At 43.8% G+C, this 21,117-nt stretch overlaps 1 protein-coding gene across 1 annotated transcript in view; it reads left to right on the top strand.

The window, feature by feature from the left end:
* The window catches only part of LOC310773224 (voltage-gated inwardly rectifying potassium channel KCNH7-like), a gene marked incomplete at both ends in the record, with an annotated part of 106,782 nt that overhangs the window by 54,828 nt on the left and 30,837 nt on the right, over positions 1–21,117 (top strand). The window contains one exon of the mRNA XM_083633115.1: positions 2,395–2,550. Within this exon, the coding sequence (XP_083489241.1) occupies positions 2,395–2,550 (156 nt within the window). The remainder of the gene's footprint in view (positions 1–2,394; positions 2,551–21,117) is intronic.

Raw genomic sequence — 21,117 nt, 5'->3', positions numbered from 1 at the left:
GGCGGAACGAGACACTCCAGATTTAAGGTCCTCTGACTGTACCTCATTCATTTATATGGGGCAAGTTCTGTTTTTATCTGTGGTAGCCTACAGTATGTCTAAAACGAACAAGTCCTGTGACTGAGTACCATATCTGCTGTGTTTCAAAACAACCAGGGAACTGAGATAATAAGCAAGTTTCCTAAGCAGGGCATTAGAAATAAACTAAATAGAATGCAATTTTTATTAAAGAGGGGAAACCCTCCTTTTCATATAAAATACAAGAGTGAGAAATGTATCCCCAGTATTCATCCCCAGTGATAAGACAGAGCACTATGAAACGCAGCATGGAGAGGCTTCAAGGTAGAAGGAGAAGCATGCATGACAGTTTATGATAAGTTTATAATCCAATCCATTTAGGTGTTCCAGTGCTGGAGCCCTCATTAATGTTTTGGTTGCACCTGTGTTTACCCTGCCTTTTAGACACCAAATGGCTGCTGTGAAAATTCCCATTGTGGCTGGGGCTGATTGAAGCATCCAGCGTCCATCACACATCACACTGGCTGGAAGGTGTCAGCTCTGTTCTCCTCCTGTCTGCTGTTTGATGAATGAGGAGCATTTAGATCTGAGGCATTAGCAAGGAGCAGGTTCACGCTGATGAGCCCTCAGCCACTGCAGTAATTGGGGGTTGAGAACTGAGTGTTGTTCATAAAAAATATATATATTTAATTAAGACAAATGCACGTTGCACAGAGATAACAAATTAGCGGCAAATTTGGAACAGTTGACACACTTTTGTATTGTGATGTTGTGGGAAGATGCATTACAAAATATTTGTACGTATTACCAATACAGAGTGCTGAATTATTTGTGTTGATATTAAGATCAAGGCTGATAGTATTGAAAAAACGGAGAATGCGTTACTTGGCACAACTAGCTATCCTACCCCCCATGGACATTATCCCACAGACACTATCCTACCCCCCACCCTCTCCTCCATTATATGTCACTTAAAGGATGGCTTTACAGATAATCAACCCACTTTGTATCATTAATAATCTCGGTAATATAAGCACAGGGCAGTGTTTACCTTCTCTCTCTGTTTTCCTCATGGAGAGCTCCCATTTCCCCCTCTGGCAAAGCGATCTGTTGTGACGTGTTTTACGTCACAACAGAACTGCAGAAGTTCTGCTCGAGACGCGGAATCTGCTCAGAGGGCGACGCGCACACACGCGCGCACGCACACACTCTCACACACACACACACACACACACACACACAGAGTATTATCAGGTATAAGATGTTTGAATAGCCGTGTTTCCATCAATGTATTTTGATACTGCATTTAGCTCGCTTGAGGTGGTTTTTGCCTTTTTTGAAAAATATTGGAGATGGAAACACCTTTTAGGAATAAGTGATCAGCTGGAGCCTGCAGTGTTCTGCTTGTCCGGTCTGCGGCGAGGTGCCTGACCCAAACGGCCCAATAATCCAGAATCACATTGTGCGTCTAAAGTGTTGCACCCAAAGGCTCTTCGTGCGACTCTCAGAACTGTTTTGTGTGTCTCGTTTCCCAGATATATTGCGACTGTCATGAAATGGGCATTTGTCCTGTGATACTGGCCATAATATTTACTCATCATCGCCAGAAAGAAAGAAATACGGCCACCAATAGATTACATGACATTCTATTGTAACTTCTCCTATAGCAAGTAACCATTGGAAAGCTCTCTCCATCTACACACAGCCCACATATTCACTTAACAGCTGTTAATAGGAACGCATCTGATTCACATTTTACAATGGTCAACTTTTCAAAAGTTTGCTTCGAGTAGAATTAGTGCAAAACCTGAGTAATGTCAAAGAGTGCTAATGGAATGTATCAGAGCCGAGTCAAACTGTATCGGAAACACCGTTATGTTACTTTGAGCATTTGATCTGGTTCTACCATTTTGTTTTCCCTGTTAGCAAACAGAAAATAATTAGGTTGTGAATTTTAAATCAGACTGGCGTGCCTTCCAGATGGATGTCGGCACAGTGTGGTTGATTGCAAAGGGTGAGGCGCTAAGTCATGCAAACGCAGAATATTAAAGTCCCTGTAAAGCAAAAAAATAAATGTGTGTTGTTTTGAGTTTGTCACACCACAGACATTTTGTTTTACCACCCAGTCAAATCTGAATGTCGGCAAGTGTCAAAATCATGAACAAATAAGCAGTATTCTCTGCTCGGAAGCTGTGGGGGCGTGTCTGCTGCAAATTTCTAACATGCTGTGTTTAGAAACAAATCTCAGAATTAGCTTTACGGGGACTTTAAAGTTGATCAGCTGTCTGTCTGTGTGTGTGTGTGTGTGTGTGTGTGTGTGTGTGTGTGTGTGTGTGTGTTGTACCCTAACTGTGATTTTAATGTCCTGCTGGTTAGGTTCGGACTTCCTGTGCGCCACCCACATCATCCCGGTGAAGAACGAGGAGGGCGTGGTCATGATGTTCATCCTTAACTTCGACTACATCCTGGAGGAGGGCAGCAGCGACTCGCTGGAGAGACTCAACCACACGCCACCATCCAAACCTGAACCACGTGAGTAAGAATGGAAACAGACTGCGAAGAGGTTGGACAAAATGTTGTTCGGTGCAAAATCACATGATATATGCCATTTGGTGGGCGCTTTTATTCAAAAGTGCATAACTGTAACACATTCTTGTTTAGCATGATTGGCTGCAGTGGGAATCAAATGGGAGACATTTTTAGAAGAGAAAGGTACACTTAAAGGTGCTATTGATAACGTTCAACATTGATAACGTTCTTGATGTCGCACTCGCCCTCCCCCCTTCCATTGCTTCACATTACAACGCGGCTGTTGCTCGGAAACAGAAGCTATCCTTTAGGCCTATGACCTCAGCTGTAGATTCAAGAATTACAAACCGGGTTCAAGCGCGTTAGCTGTACAGTGTAGGCCTCGCACGTTAGCATACAACATGCCATTGGAGTCGAGCATTGACAGCACATCTAGTGTCACGAAATCTAGTTTCCACCCAAACAAACAAACAAACAAACTGAACTCTCATCAAACCTCGCCTGATCTGGCCACTCCTCCGGGAACCAATGCTCGGGCTGTAAGGGTAACCGAGGGAGACATCCGGAGGAAGTCCACAGTCCATACTGTACCACACAGTTACACACAGTCAATACTGTACCAACACAGTTACACACAGTCAATACTGTACCAACACAGTTACACACAGTCAATACTGTACCAACACAGTTACACACAGTCAATACTGTACCAACACAGTTACACACAGTCCATACTGTACCAACACAGTTACCCACAGTCAATACTGTACCAACACAGTTACACACAGTCCATACTGTACCAACACAGTTACACACAGTCCATACTGTACCAACACAGTTACACACAGTCTATACTGTACCAACACAGTTACACACAGTCCATACTGTACCAACACAGTTACACACAGTCAATACTGTACCAACACAGTTACACACAGTCCATACTGTACCAACACAGTTACACACAGTCCATACTGTACCAACACAGTTACACACAGTCTATACTGTACCAACACAGTTACACACAGTCAATACTGTACCAACACAGTTACACACAGTCAATACTGTACCAACACAGTTACACACAGTCCATACTGTACCAACACAGTTACACACAGTCAATACTGTACCAACACAGTTACACACAGTCCATACTGTACCAACACAGTTACACACAGTCCATACTGTACCAACACAGTTACACACAGTCTATACTGTACCAACACAGTTACACACAGTCAATACTGTACCAACACAGTTACACACAGTCAATACTGTACCAACACAGTTACACACAGTCCATACTGTACCAACACAGTTACACACAGTCCATACTGTACCAACACAGTTACACACAGTCCATACTGTACCAACACAGTTACACACAGTCCATACTGTACCAACACAGTTACACACAGTCTATACTGTACCAACACAGTTACACACAGTCAATACTGTACCAACACAGTTACACACAGTCTATACTGTACCAACACAGTTACACACAGTCAATACTGTACCAACACAGTTACACACAGTCAATACTGTACCAACACAGTTACACACAGTCCATACTGTACCAACACAGTTACACACAGTCCATACTGTACCAACACAGTTACACACAGTCCATACTGTACCAACACAGTTACACACAGTCCATACTGTACCAACACAGTTACACACAGTCTATACTGTACCAACACAGTTACACACAGTCAATACTGTACCAACACAGTTACACACAGTCAATACTGTACCAACACAGTTACACACAGTCCATACTGTACCAACACAGTTACACACAGTCCATACTGTACCAACACAGTTACACACAGTCAATACTGTACCAACACAGTTACACACAGTCCATACTGTACCAACACAGTTACACACAGTCCATACTGTACCAACACAGTTACACACAGTCCATACTGTACCAACACAGTTACACACAGTCCATACTGTACCAACACAGTTACACACAGTCCATACTGTACCAACACAGTTACACACAGTCCATACTGTACCAACACAGTTACACACAGTCTATACTGTACCAACACAGTTACACACAGTCAATACTGTACCAACACAGTTACACACAGTCAATACTGTACCAACACAGTTACACACAGTCCATACTGTACCAACACAGTTACACACAGTCCATACTGTACCAACACAGTTACACACAGTCCATACTGTACCAACACAGTTACACACAGTCTATACTGTACCAACACAGTTACCCACAGTCCATACTGTACCAACACAGTTACACACAGTCTATACTGTACCAACACAGTTACACACAGTCCATACTGTACCACACAGTTACACACAGTCAATACTGTAGCAACACAGTTACACACAGTCCATACTGTACCAACACAGTTACACACAGTCCATACTGTACCAACACAGTTACACACAGTCCATACTGTACCACACAGTTACACACAGTCAATACTGTACCAACACAGTTACACACAGTCAATACTGTACTAACACAGTTACACACAGTCAATACTGTACCACACAGTTACACACAGTCAATACTGTACCAACACAGTTACACACAGTCAATACTGTACCAACACAGTTACACACAGTCAATACTGTACCAACACAGTTACACACAGTCAATACTGTACCAACACAGTTACACACAGTCAATACTGTACCAACACAGTTACACACAGTCCATACTGTACCAACACAGTTACACACAGTCCATACTGTACCACACAGTTACACACAGTCCATACTGTACCAACACAGTTACACACAGTCAATACTGTACCACACAGTTACACACAGTCCATACTGTACCAACACAGTTACACACAGTCAATACTGTACCAACACAGTTACACACAGTCCATACTGTACCACACAGTTACACACAGTCAATACTGTACCAACACAGTTACACACAGTCCATACTGTACCAACACAGTTACACACAGTCCATACTGTACCAACACAGTTACACACAGTCTATACTGTACCAACACAGTTACACACAGTCAATACTGTACCAACACAGTTACACACAGTCCATACTGTACCAACACAGTTACACACAGTCAATACTGTACCAACACAGTTACACACAGTCCATACTGTACCACACAGTTACACACAGTCAATACTGTACCAACACAGTTACACACAGTCCATACTGTACCAACACAGTTACACACAGTCCATACTGTACCAACACAGTTACACACAGTCTATACTGTACCAACACAGTTACACACAGTCCATACTGTACCAACACAGTTACACACAGTCCATACTGTACCAACACAGTTACACACAGTCAATACTGTACCAACACAGTTACACACAGTCAATACTGTACCAACACAGTTACACACAGTCAATACTGTACCAACACAGTTACACACAGTCCATACTGTACCACACAGTTACACACAGTCCATACTGTACCAACACAGTTACACACAGTCTATACTGTACCACACAGTTACACACAGTCAATACTGTACCAACACAGTTACACACAGTCCATACTGTACCACACAGTTACACACAGTCCATACTGTACCACACAGTTACACACAGTCAATACTGTACCAACACAGTTACACACAGTCCATACTGTACCACACAGTTACACACAGTCTATACTGTACCAACACAGTTACACACAGTCTATACTGTACCAACACAGTTACACACAGTCTATACTGTACCACACAGTTACACACAGTCCATACTGTACCACACAGTTACACACAGTCAATACTGTACCAACACAGTTACACACAGTCAATACTGTACCAACACAGTTACACACAGTCCATACTGTACCACACAGTTACACACAGTCTATACTGTACCAACACAGTTACACACAGTCCATACTGTACCAACACAGTTACACACAGTCAATACTGTACCAACACAGTTACACACAGTCCATACTGTACCACACAGTTACACACAGTCTATACTGTACCAACACAGTTACACACAGTCCATACTGTACCACACAGTTACACACAGTCTATACTGTACCAACACAGTTACACACAGTCCATACTGTACCACACAGTTACACACAGTCAATACTGTACCAACACAGTTACACACAGTCAATACTGTACCAACACAGTTACACACAGTCCATACTGTACCAACACAGTTACACACAGTCCATACTGTACCAACACAGTTACACACAGTCCATGCTGTACCACACAGTTACACACAGTCACTACTGTACCAACACAGTTACACACAGTCCATACTGTACCACACAGTTACACACAGTCCATACTGTACCACACAGTTACACACAGTCAATACTGTACCAACACAGTTACACACAGTCTATACTGTACCAACACAGTTACACACAGTCCATACTGTACCACACAGTTACACACAGTCCATACTGTACCAACACAGTTACACACAGTCCATACTGTACTAACACAGTTACACACAGTCCATACTGTACCGACACAGTTACACACAGTCCATACTGTACCACACAGTTACACACAGTCTATACTGTACCAACACAGTTACACACAGTCCATACTGTACCACACAGTTACACACAGTCTATACTGTACCAACACAGTTACACACAGCCGGGAAGGAACTCTGCGTGGGTTCATTCACACTTTGCATTACTAGCTCTGAGTTTTTCCTTTTCTGAATGTACCATTAATTGTGTCAAGGCTGTACAGAAGCCCGATACAATCTAAACCGTTACACAAGTCTACTTGAAGTGTTTTTCATAAATAATTAAAAGTAATCAGAAAATACATCCAGACCTTTCCTGACCTGACAGCAGAAACATCGATTTCTTCTTGGCACACACAGAAGTGATGGGTTCTACTATGTGAATAGAAGTGGGAGGAGGCTGCAGAGATTAGAGTCAAAGAGTGAGGATGGAATAGAACGGAGGAGGAAAGGGAGGAGGAGTGACAGTAATGGTTGTAGCCAGCCGTGACCTTTCATTCATAGCCTTTTCCCTCATCCGCATCGCCCTGTGCCTTTATACCCACTGCTCTTATTCTATTTTAAGCATTTGAAAAGACCCCAACATTAACGTTGGAAATGCTGCCATTTGCTGCGACGCTTACAAGTCTTGCGGCGCTGAACCCGCCGGTATATCTTGTTAGCGCTCTCCAGTTTGCATTCGCTATCAGTCGCCTCTACACAGCATTCATCTGTAATCACAAGTGGAGCTGCCGGAATTCCCCGCAAGACAGCTCCTTTGGCATGTTGACACCAGCGTTTAGCAGACACTGATGCGTTAGCCTGCCATCATCTCAAAGGTCTGGCCCAATTATGGCTCGTAGCCTGCCAGGATGGCCCTGATGAACTCCTGGAGCAGCGCTGGAGAGCACTCCGCGTCCCAGAGCTGTCGGAGTAATAGTGTGTAATGCCATTCCCCAGCGGTGCTCTTGAACATGCTCAGTGCATTCTCTCTCTCTCTCTCTCTCTCTCTGTTCTCTTCTGTCTGTGTCTTTGTGTCTCTGCCTCTCTCTATTTTCTGGCGGTGACATATAAAACAGCAACAAGGAGCACCAGAGGTCAGCCTAGATGACTGTAATTGGATGAGGCCCCTAACAGGGTGCGGTGCCTCGTGGGGTGTGTTATGGAAGGGAGTGTGTTTTGAGGGGAGCACGGGTGCGTGTGGTATATAAACATTCTTTATGTGAGTGTGTGACTGTTGCGAACCTATGCATGAAAATAATGAGGTTTTCAATGTGTGTGCTTGTTTGTGTGTGTATGTGTGTGTGTGTGCGTGTCTGTCTGTCTGTCTGTCTGTGTGTGTGTGTGTGTGTGTGTGTGTTTGTGTGTGTGTGTGTTATGCACGCGCTGTGTGTGTGTGTCACTGATAAGGTCCCCTTCTTTCCCTTTTCTATTCAGCTCATTGCTGGGCCAAAGCACTGGGGCAATCCCCTAATGGAGCTGGGTTCTATGAATAAAAGACTATTCACGCCTATCTGAATATCTAATCTATGAATGAAAGACTATTCACGCCTATCTGAATATCTAATCTATGAATAAAAGACTATTCATGCCTATCTGAATATCTAATCTATGAATAAAAGACTATTTACGCCTATCTGAATATCTAATCTATGAATGAAAGACTATTCACGCCTATCTGAATATCTAATCTATGAATAAAAGACTATTCATGCCTATCTGAATATCTAATCTATGAATAAAAGACTATTCACGCCTATCTGAATATCTAATCTATGAATAAAAGACTATTCATGCCTATCTGAATATCTAATCTATGAATAAAAGACTATTCACGCCTATCTGAATATCTAATCTATGAATAAAAGACTATTCACGCCTATCTGAATATCTAATCTATGAATAAAAGACTATTCACGCCTATCTGAATATCTAATCTATGAATAAAAGACTATTCACACCTATCTCAATATCTAATCTATGAATAAAAGACTATTCACACCTATCTGAATATCTAATCTATGAATAAAAGACTATTCACACCTATCTGAATATCTAATCTATGAATAAAAGACTATTCACACCTATCTCAATATCTAATCTATGAATAAAAGACTATTCACACCTATGTCAATATCTAATCTATGAATAAAAGACTATTCACGCCTATCTGAATATCTAATCGGATGTTGTGGCAAATCTGCCCGTCGGGTCCAGATTTGTTTACAAGGTCGAGTCTCGGTCCTGGACACTGTCTCCCTCTGTCTACACACAAAGGGCCCTATCTTGGTACAGGCGATATCCCCTATTTGCGCTTGCGCACCTGTTTGCGAGTGCCTTAAGGCAGGGAAGATTGCAGTCCACCTTGCACTAGTGTCCAGGTGTTATGCCGAGTTTTGCACCCCCGCCCGGCAGCAGGTAAACGCATCCCCACCTCACGGGAGCATATTGTAATGATTTATGCAGAAATGTAATTGTTTAAAAGTTATATAATTGTCTGGGTAGACGTGACCTCCCTGTTTTCTAAGTTAAAACAGCCCTGAATGGTGGGGATGCAATTCTTGGTGGGGATGCGGGAACGTTCACGGCATGTGCCGCAGGCACAACTTAGAGCCGTGCCAAATCATCTGCGCCCCAAAATGCCAGCGCAAACGGGATTTGGGCGGTCTTAAGTACCAGAATTATTCACAGGTGTGGCCTGGGCGTTACATCAATAAAACCAATCGGATTCCCGTCTCACAATCGCTGTTTGCGCGAGGCATGCAATATGCTGTAATTCTCTGCATGCATAATAGAGTGGATTCACTCGTGCCGAGGACAGAGAGAGATGGAGAAAGCTTGTTGACAGATGAAGGACCTGATGAAGACGCACTGACGTCGAAACGTTTTTTCTTTTTACTTTGCACCTTAAATAAAAGGCATGCTATGGCCCGAGTTGCTCCAGACTTCTTGTTAGGGTTGCTGTGAGACATGTGGATTTACGTGCGGATACTTAATGTCCAAGACACACTTGGTAGACTGAAGTCTCGATAACTAGGAACGCTGTAGCACTTGATAGCTGAGTCTGCAAGGTTCGAAGATGGGAACTGTTGCAGAAGGTTGTCGTGAGATTAGTCTATGAACAACTCCAGAGGACCTGCAGAGCAAACCTTTATAGGTCCCGAATATGACATCACCTTGTGTTATGACATCATCAGTGAGACCATCAGAGAGGCAAGATTTAGGTCCAATGAGACCATCAAGGATGACATCTGGAAAACAGAAATGCTGCAGACTCTGGTGGAGGCTCTGGAGTCGGGTACACAGCGTACGCTCCAAACTTGGAAGACGGAGCCAAAGGGGGTGTCGCAAGCTCAGAGAGCGGAGCACCAGAAGACTCCGCATAATCTAAAGGCTGAGCTTCAACCGATGTTGCCGTTCCCAAAGACAGAGCCACAGGAGGCTCTCCCCCGGGGGACGGCGGTCTAGGCAAAAAGCTGGCAGGAGAACCGAATCCCTCCGCAGCCAGATAGGAATCCCAGGACTGAGCAGGAACCGAACGTCGACGCCTAGACCTGTATTTAGACTGCTGCTGAGGTCCGGGCTCAGACTCGGCGAGGGGAAGGCCTACCATCCCGACCTGTAGTTGGGGTAGGACACCCACAGGTTGGGCCCCAGGGCCAGCAGACTGGGAGGCCCCCTGCGGGGGGACGGAGCTGGTCTGTGGGCAGTGATTGAACCTCTCAATGAGACGATCGACAGTCTTCTCCAACTCCTCAACCCTCTTGGAGACACACTGCCACTCCTGGGTCACGTGAACGCTGCCCACCCGTATGGGCCTCAGGGCTGAACCCCCAGAGCCCTGACCCGCTGAGAGTCTCACGGGCCGGCGAGTGGTGGGCCCACCCACCGAACACCGGGAGCAGGAGGAGAGGTAATGCCCGGCTCGACCACAGTACAGGCAGCTCCGGGTGTCCAAACGGCGTTGCCTGTCCTCTAGTGTGATGTGAACCCTGCTGGCCTGATCACGGTACAGATGGCTGCTGGTGTTCAAATGTGGCTGCCTTTGCTCTGCGGTGATGCGAATTCCCCCCCTGAGTATGGGCTTAGGAGCTGGAAGTGGCTGAGAGACAGGGCTAGTAGCAAAGACTGCGGTAGCTGGGGGGGCAGCAGGGAGTAAGCAATCACGGCCGGTACCAGTGAACGTTTCAGGCATGAAAACCGGGCGGAGGGCCGAGACGCGACTATGCCCAACGAGGCCCGCTCCGGCGCCCTGTGGGCCCGCCTGCTGCAGAAAACCCGGGGGAAAGGAAGCAGGGGGCAGGGCGGCACTGGAAACCTCCGGAACGACGGTCCGCTCGGAAGCAGATGCAGTGGCAGAAGGAATAGGAGGTACAGGAGCAGTAGGGAATAACCTTCGGAGGTCACCCACCGTCATGCCTTCGGCCCGCAGAAAACCTGTGAGCCTCTCCTTGAAATCGTCTCCATACTCAGCAGCACCTAGCAGGGGTACGTGCTGTGGCTCAACCAGCTGCTGCGAAGCAGGCACCGTGGGAGCAAGGGGCATGGCTGCACTGGAAACCTCCAGTGTTTGGGTTGGGGCAACAATCTGCTCAGGGGGAGAGGGAGCGGAAGACTGTGGAAAGACACCCCCCTCTGGCCGGGCGGACCAGTCGTCGAGCCGATCTAGCCGGTTCGCCAGGAGGGCGAACTGACCAATGACCTCAGAAGCCAGATCCCTCTGGGTGTCAAGCAGGCCAGAAAGAATGTTCGTGGTGTGCGTTTGCAGGGCCTGCACCGCTGTCAGCGCTGTTTGTAAGGTCTCCACGGTGACAAGACCTTTCGTTGATTCGCCTGGTGGGCCACCTGAAGCGGCCGGTGGGAAAACTGGCGTCTCAGCCCTCAGGGTCTTCCTCCTTGATCGGTGGAACCTTATCCGCTAAACCCATTTCTGAGTTGTTCATACTGTTAGGGTTGCTGTGAGACATGTGGATTTACGTGCGGATACTTAATGTCCAAGACACACTTGGTAGACTGAAGTCTCGATAACTAGGAACGCTGTAGCACTTGATAGCTGAGTCTGCAAGGTTCGAAGATGGGAACTGTTGCAGAAGGTTGTCGTGAGATTAGTCTATGAACAACTCCAGAGGACCTGCAGAGCAAACCTTTATAGGTCCTGAATATGACATCACCTTGTGTTATGACATCATCAGTGAGACCATCAGAGAGGCAAGATTTAGACACTTATGAATCATGACATCATCACCGTCTGCGACATCATCAGTGATCTATGACATCATAGTAGGAATGATGACATCATCCTAACACTTCTTCCCTTGTTGACAGATGGTCTGTGGTGCCAACGACCCTCCGGGTTCTGGGATAGGTAAAGGTGAATAGCCTATGTCCATTGTCCAACAAGTTTTCTCAATTAATTTCCCTCTTTGCAATGTGATAAAAGTTTCTCAGTGAGTTATAGTTGATTGCCTCACTGAATTATCTGCTAATACCCAATTTTAGCAGTAGAATTTGATGTCCTGGCGTGGCAAGGCTGTGCGTAATGACATATCCAAAAGGAATTTTATGCTGCACTGCGCTGCGCAGCACGGAGATTATATGGTGCGCTCAAGCGCAGCGGGGTATTTAGCGCGTAAGAGGTGCTTTTAAAAGCTCTTAGTGCAAAGTAATTGCGCGCTGCTGACGATAGGATAATAACATCTATCCCCACATTTTTGCGCTGAAACGCCTAGTTTGGCATGTGGCACGCCTATGTCCAGTACAATTATAACAGGCATGCGCTCGTGCACGCCCCCAATTTGCATTGCGCACGGTGTTAAACGAGCGCAAACGCTGCAAAGATAGGGCCCTAAGTCTGTGCCGTCGCAGGGAAAATACTTGAGAAGTTTTGTATCTGTTGGCCCTTATTTCAACAGCGCCCTCCCTCAATTAACTCTAGACACCCAGCATTGCATTTCTTGCCATTTTTTCGCTCAACAACACCCCTCCACACGCACCCTCCACTAGCGTCCATCTGCTAGTGGACGTCACAGATTCTACCGCTGCATAATTTAAAGGAACATTCTAGAAGCACAAACCACCACAGAGGTAAATTGAAGCTGGCAAAAAGCATGATTTGAGCCTGCTCTTGTATCAGAGAGACAGAGGCTGTATTGAAATGTTGTGTGCTGATGATCCATGTGTTGCATTAGCGGGGGTCCCTCTGGGAAGCGGGCAGCCATGCATTAGGTGCTGCTGCTATTGATTGCCTTTGCGGCTCAGCGAGTATCCATCCATCCTGTGACAGTCTTGAATTTTTCCATTTTGCTTTGTTCTGGCTTTGCCGGGAATGCTTCCATCCAGCCACAAATGAGGGGAGAAAGGCCAAGAGGCGCTTTATGCTATTGCCCATCGGTCTCTGTGGACTTGTGGCCAAAAGAGGGAAAGGTCCAACAAATGTCTCTACCGCAGATTTAGATATACACAGGTAGTCAGGTACACTAGCCAACATGAGGTGAGTCATCAGTGTTATTGCCACATGGCACTACCTTGAAAGACAGACAGTAGTGCAATTTGTAGGCGTCCAATAACAGACTCGAGCCACACAGAAGGAACAAAATGAGCAGAATATGCATTCAGAGGAAACATTGTGCTGTACTGAGTACTGACAAAGGAAATAATTTAGCTTGTGATGCATTTCATATTTCCATATGCAATGTGAGATATTCAAATAGCAACACACCAAGCCAGATGGTGGCACAAATGATCACTTTGTCACTTCGTTTAGATCAATGTATTCATGTATTTCTTGAGGAGACCTTGAATGAGCATTTTGTTGTTTTCGTTTTGCCCATTTATGTTTTTAAAAATATGCAAAAAAAGAAGAAAAGAATTAAGATTGTCTGATTGTCCTTGGCAACACTGTGTAGGTCTTTAAAACCATACAGTACACTTTCATTTTCTCACTATGTCAATGAGTGTCGGGCAAAGTGGGGACACTACAGAAATACGTGTGCTAGTCTGTAGAGCTGGTGAATACTGGCAGCCCAGCTACTGTAGTCCTCCTGAAGGTACAGGAATACTGCATGCAAATGAGCTAGTTAGCACATTATTTATTTATTTATTTTTACTTTATTTGTTTATTTGCACATTTCGAAAAACAGAAATGAACAAAATGAAAACAACAAAATAATGTAGAGACGGGACACCCTAGATGGGTTCATGTTGGGTTTCTAAACTGCACCACTGCACTTAATTTTTCACTCAACGTCAGCCGAAATCAAGAAGAAGAAAAAGAAGAAGATGAACAATAGACAAACAAAAGGGATTTAAAAAAGACAATTTTCTCTATATTGTTCTTTTGCTGCTTCTGCATTGACTTCTGAATCACGCTCACATTACAGGAACACATTTCATTGGGATCTGAGGGTCCAATTAAAATTCAATGCAAATATACTATCTGGTATCATAGCAACAAGGCCACTGTGTGTCCGCTGGTTGTGTAGAGCCACTGGCGAGTGTTTGCAGAGAAAGATTGAGAGGGATGGAGAGAGAGAGAGAGATCGTAGCCATTCACACACATACACACACACCACACCACCTATCTGTACTTAAAGGGCAGTATAGCCTTCAATATCAAAAATAGCAGCATACACTCTCTTCTCAGCCACCATTTGGAAAAGCGTGACTGAATGATGGGCTAATTAAAAGATTGATGGCGTCTACGTCTAGCCTCTAGGCACGGTAATTAGAAATACAGCTCTGAGCATGTGAATGGCTGAGGAGCTACCATTCATTATTCTGCTAAGGTGTCTTTTTAGCAGTCAAGGCTGGTGTTTAAATCAAGCTGTTGAAAGCGGGGGATGTTGAGGGGTTGTGCAATTAATTGGCAAAAAATTATCTAAATATTTTCTTTGGGAATTTTCAAATCACAAAGGCAGAGTTTTGAAGGGAAATGTGCTTCAGTTGTTCCCTCTAAACAAGTTATTGTTGTTGTGTAGATTCCCTGTCTTACAAATCAAGTATGAACAGCAAATTCTAAGCTTTAGTATCCACCCCAAGAAAGAACAAGAAAAAAGATACAAAAAAAACAGTGAAAAAGAAACTACAAAGAAAGTGCAAAATGCTCTGTCCAAAGTAGCTACAGTATATCACGGTCAATATAGTGATTATAGTAATCTGAGTGTTTTTTGTTTGTCAATATAATTCAGCCGCAGAATGCTGGTCTAGGATCAGTTTGTAGACTGCTATGACTCAGATGGCGCCAGGTATCCATGATCAGAGTCCTTTTCGGCTCCATAGCAACCAGCTCAGATGAACCTCGGAGGGTTGTACAGTGCACAATTCTCTTCCACAAATCAGAACGGCCAATTTAACTTTATTTCATCTGCACCAAGATGGATGACTTAATCATACAGTCGATTCGAGCACAGGCAGCTACCTGCACTGAATCACCAATTAAATGCAAATTGTCATTTCCGGCATTGTCAGCATCTGGCTGCAGAGTTAATTTAAACACAGCGCATTGACCCAAGAAGACATGTAGCACTGGTCTAAAATGAGTTTCTCCCTCCCTGTCAGTGTCACCCAAGTACAAAGAGCCATGAGGGAGGTAAAGATGCACTGCCACTCCCTGCTTAGCCACCCGTTATGCCCCCCAATGCAGCCATAATGTACATTATTTCACTCTTTATATTATGTCCCCAATGCAGCCATACTGTACATTATTTCACTCTTTATGTTATGTCCCCAATGCAGCCATAATGTACATTATTTCACTCTTTATGTTATGTCCCCAATGCAGCCATACTGTACATTATTTCACTCTTTATATTATGTCCCCAATGCAGCCATACTGTACATTATTTCACTCATTATATTATGCAGCCATACTGTACATTATTTCACTCTTTATATTATGTCCCCAATGCAGCCATACTGTACATTATTTCACTCATTATATTATGCAGCCATACTGTACATTATTTCACTCTTTATGTTATGTCCCCAATGCAGCCATAATGTACATTATTTCACTCTTTATGTTATGTCCCCAATGCAGCCATACTGTACATTATTTCACTCTTTATGTTATGTCCCCAATGCAGCCATACTGTACATTATTTCACTCTTTATATTATGTCCCCAATGCAGCCATACTGTACATTATTTCACTCTTTATGTTATGTCCCCAATGCAGCCATACTGTACATTATTACACTCTTTATGTTATGTCCCCAATGCAGCCATACTGTACATTATTTCACTCTTTATGTTATGTCCCCAATGCAGCCATACTGTACATTATTTCACTCTTAATATTATGTCCCCAATGCAGCCACACTGTACATTATTTCACTCTTAATATTATGTCCCCAATGCAGCCACACTGTACATTATTTCACTCTTTGTTATGTCCCCCAATGCAGCCGTACTGTACATTATTTCACTCTTTGTTATGTCCCCCAATGCAGCCGTACTGTACATTATTTCACTCTTTGTTATGTCCCCCAATGCAGCCATACTGTACATTATTTCACTCTTTGTTATGTCCCCCAATGCAGCCGTACTGTACATTATTTCACTCTTTATGTTATGTCCCCAATGCAGCCATACTGTACATTATTTCACTCTTTATGTTATGTCCCCAATGCAGCCATACTGTACATTATTTCACTCTTTATGTTATGTCCCCAATGCAGCCATACTGTACATTATTTCACTCTTTATGTTATGTCCCCAATGCAGCCATACTGTACATTATTTCACTCTTTATGTTATGTCCCCAATGCAGCCATACTGTACATTATTTCACTCTTTGTTATGTCCCCCAATGCAGCCATACTGTACATTATTTCACTCTTTGTTATGTCCCCCAATGCAGCCATACTGTACATTATTTCACTCTTTATGTTATGTCCCCAATGCAGCCATACTGTACATTATTTCACTCTTTATGTTATGTCCCCAATGCAGCCATACTGTACATTATTTCACTCTTTATGTTATGTCCCCAATGCAGCCATACTGTACATTATTTCACTCTTTGTTATGTCCCCCAATGCAGCCATACTGTACATTATTTCACTCTTTGTTATGTCCCCCAATGCAGCCATACTGTACATTATTTCACTCTTTGTTATGTCCCCCAATGCAGCCATACTGTATATTATTTCACTCTTTATGTTATGCCCCCAATGCAGCCATACTGTACATTATTTCACTCTTTATGTTATGTCCCCAATGCAGCCACACTGTACTGTTTCACTCTTTTGCAAAAACAAACATACAAACAAAAAACAATCTGGAGTGGTACAGTATATGGCAGGTCCAATACAGTCCATGCTAGCTCAGACAAATCTACAAGGGGGATGTTGTGATGTTGTTTGAAGAGGTTGTTTCACGGTTTATTTTGCCCTTATCCTTCACCCCTAGTGCCCTTAACAATTCTGCACATCAAGAAGGGAAGCTATGTTTTCTCTGTGTGTCATGGCAGCGAGGTTTGTTTTCAAAGGTGTGAAAACATTCTCAAGATTCAAGATTCAAGATTCAAGATTTTTATTGTCACTCCATGGTACAAGTATCACGTGTGAAATTCTTGTGCTGTGGACTCCGTTTACGACATAGTACAAATAGGCAACAAGCAATGAGCAATAGGCAATAAGAAATAGGCATCAATAAGCAATACTAAGCAGCAATAGGCAATGAGGCAGAATAGCGATAAGACAAGTCAGTGGCATATTCATTGCACATAGGTGCACATGTTATGTGCATACGTTAGACATGTTCGGACATTTTAATTCGACGTATTTGACATACAGTGCAAATTCTGATATGTATTGCATATGTTCAGGTGTGAAAACATTTGGTCGTTCTTGCGTATCAATCCACGCAAGGCGGCCGGCCCGGACGGCATCCCCGGGCGGGTCCTTAAGGCCTGCGCCCACCAGCTGGCAGGCGTATACACAGACATTTTCAACCAGTCCCTCTCCCTCCGGCAAGTTCCCTCCTGCTTCAAAGCGGCAACGATCATCCCCATCCCCAAACAGCAGAAAGTGACCAGCCTAAACGACTGGCACCCAATAGCCCTCACGCCCATAGCCAGCAAGTGCTTTGAAAAGCTAGTCATATCACAGATCCGCCCCACACTCCCCCCGGACCACGACCCGCTCCAATTTGCATACCGCCCCAACAGGAGCACGGCAGATGCAATAGCACACGTACTCCACACTGCCCTCTCACACCTGGAGGGGAAGGACACCTATGTGAGAATGCTGTTCGTGGACTACAGCTCAGCATTCAACACCATAGTACCCTCCAGGCTGGTAAGCAAGCTCAAGGTCCTGGGACTAAACACAGCAATGTGTGACTGGATCCTGGACTTTCTGACAGACCGCCGCCAGGTGGTGAGAGTGGGCAACCTCACCTCCTCCCCACTGACCATCAGCATAGGAGCGCCCCAGGGATGCGTCTCCAGCCCCTTCTGGTACGACCTCTACACCCACGACTGCGTGGCGACTCAAATCTCTAACACCATCGTGAAGTTTGCAGACGACACAGCAGTCGTGGGGCTGATCTCCAGGGGCGACGAGACAGCCTACAGAGAGGAGGTGAAGGCCCTAGAACAGTGGTGCTAGGACAACCACCTCTCTCTGAACGTCTCCAAGACCAAGGAGATCATTGTAGACTACAGGAGGGGGGGGGGGGGGCGCACACCCCCCAATCACCATCAACGGCACAGTGGTGGAAAGGGTGGACAGCTTCAAGTACCTGGGAGTCAACATCCACCAGGACCTGACATGGGCCGGTCACACCGCCACTGTTGTCAAAAAGGCCCAAGAGCGACTACATGGACTCAGGCGCCTAAAGAAATTTGGGCTAAGGCCAGAAATCCTTAGGGACTTCTACAGAGGCACCATTGAAAGCCTGCTGACTGGCTGCTTCACCACCTGGTACGGGAACTGTACCACCATGGACCGCAGGGCGCTACGAAGAGTGAGATGCACGGCCCAGCACGTAACAGGATGTGAGCTGCCAGAACTGCAGGAACTATATAACCAGCGGTGCCTCAGGAGGTCCCTGAAGATCATCAAAGCCACAAACCATCCCCACAACAGCCTGTTCTCCCTGTTACCCTCAGGGAGAAGATACAGGGTCCCAAAAGCACGCACAAATCGCTTGAGGGACAGTTTCTTCCCGCAGGCCACGAGACTCCTTAACATACACAAATAGTGTAGTAGCTGTACTGTACCGCACTGTAGATGCTACCATTATGTATGTCTAATGTTTAATGTTGTATGTTTAATTAGGTATATGCTATTTGCACCTGTATGTCAAATACGTCGAATTTAAAATGTTTAAGTACGTCCAAAGTATGCACATGACATGTGCACCTATGTGCAGTGAATATGCCACTGTCTCTGACTTGTCTTATCACTCTAATGCCTTATTGCTTGTTGTGTCTCTTGTTGTTTTTGCACTCATATGCCCTGTTATATTTGTACTATGTTGTAAACGGAGTTCACAGCACAAGAATTTCACACGTGATACTTGTACTACGGAGTGACAATAAAAAAATCTTGAATCTTGAACATTCTGATATGTATTGCATATGTTCAGGTGTGAACATTCTGATATGTATTGCATATGTTCAGGTCTGAAAACATTCTGATATGTATTGCATATGTTCAGGTCTGAAAGCATTCTGATATGTATTGCATATGTTCAGTGTGAAAACATTCTGATATGTATTGCATATGTTCAGTGTGAAAACATTCTGATATGTATTGCATATGTTCAGGTGTGAAAACATTCTGATATGTATTGCATATGTTCAGGTGTGAAAACATTCTGATATGTATTGCATATGTTCAGGTCTGAAAACATTCTGATATGTATTGCATATGTTCAGGTGTGAAAACATTCTGATATGTATTGCATATGTTCAGGTGTGAAAACATTCTGATATGTATTGCATATGTTCAGGTGTGAAAACATTCTGATATGTATTGCATATGTTCAGGTGTGAAAACATTCTGATATGTATTGCATATGTTCAGTGTGAAAACATTCTGATATGTATTGCATATGTTCAGGTGTGAAAACATTCTGATATGTATTGCATATGTTCAGGTGTGAAAACATTCTGATATGTATTGCATATGTTCAGGTGTGAAAACATTCTGATATGTATTGCATATGTTCAGTGTGAAAACATTCTGATATGTATTGCATATGTTCAGGTGTGAAAACATTCTGATATGTATTGCATATGTTCAGGTGTGAAAACATTCTGATATGTATTGCATATGTTCAGGTCTGAAAACATTCTGATATGTATTGCATATGTTCAGGTGTGAAAACATTCTGATATGTATTGCATATGTTCAGGTGTGAAAACATTCTGATATGTATTGCATATGTTCAGGTGTGAAAACATTCTGATATGTATTGCATATGTTCAGGTGTGAAAACATTCTGATATGTATTGCATATGTTCAGTGTGAAAACATTCTGATATGTATTGCATATGTTCAGGTGTGAAAACATTCTGATATGTATTGCATATGTTCAGGTGTGAAAACATTCTGATATGTATTGCATATGTTCAGGTCTGAAAACATTCTGATATGTATTGCATATGTTCAGGTCTGAAAACATTCTGATATGTATTGCATATGTTCAGGTGTGAAAACATTCTGATATGTATTGCATATGTTCAGGTGTGAAAACATTCTGATATGTATTGCATATGTTCAGGTGTGAAAACATTCTGATATGTATTGCATATGTTCAGGTGTGATAGCATTCTGATATGTGTTCTGATATGTATTGCATATGTTCAGGTGTGATAGCATTCTGATATGTGTTCTGATAGGTATGGCATATGTTCAGGTCTGAAAGCATTCTGATATGTATTGCATATGTTCAGGTCTGAACACTTTCTGATATGTATTGCATATGTTCAGGTGTGATAGCATTCTGATATGTGTTCTGATATGTATTGCATATGTTCAGGTCTGAAAGCATTCTGATATGTATTGCATATGTTCAGGTGTGATAGCATTCTGATATGTGTTCTGATATGTATTGCATATGTTCAGGTGT

This window comes from Poromitra crassiceps (genome assembly GCF_964638095.1).
Source record: "Poromitra crassiceps genome assembly, chromosome: 3".
Classification (NCBI taxonomy): Eukaryota; Metazoa; Chordata; class Actinopteri; order Beryciformes; family Melamphaidae; genus Poromitra; species Poromitra crassiceps.
The sequence above is the reverse complement of the archived record's forward strand: the minus strand, read 5'-3'. Positions and strand labels throughout refer to the sequence as shown.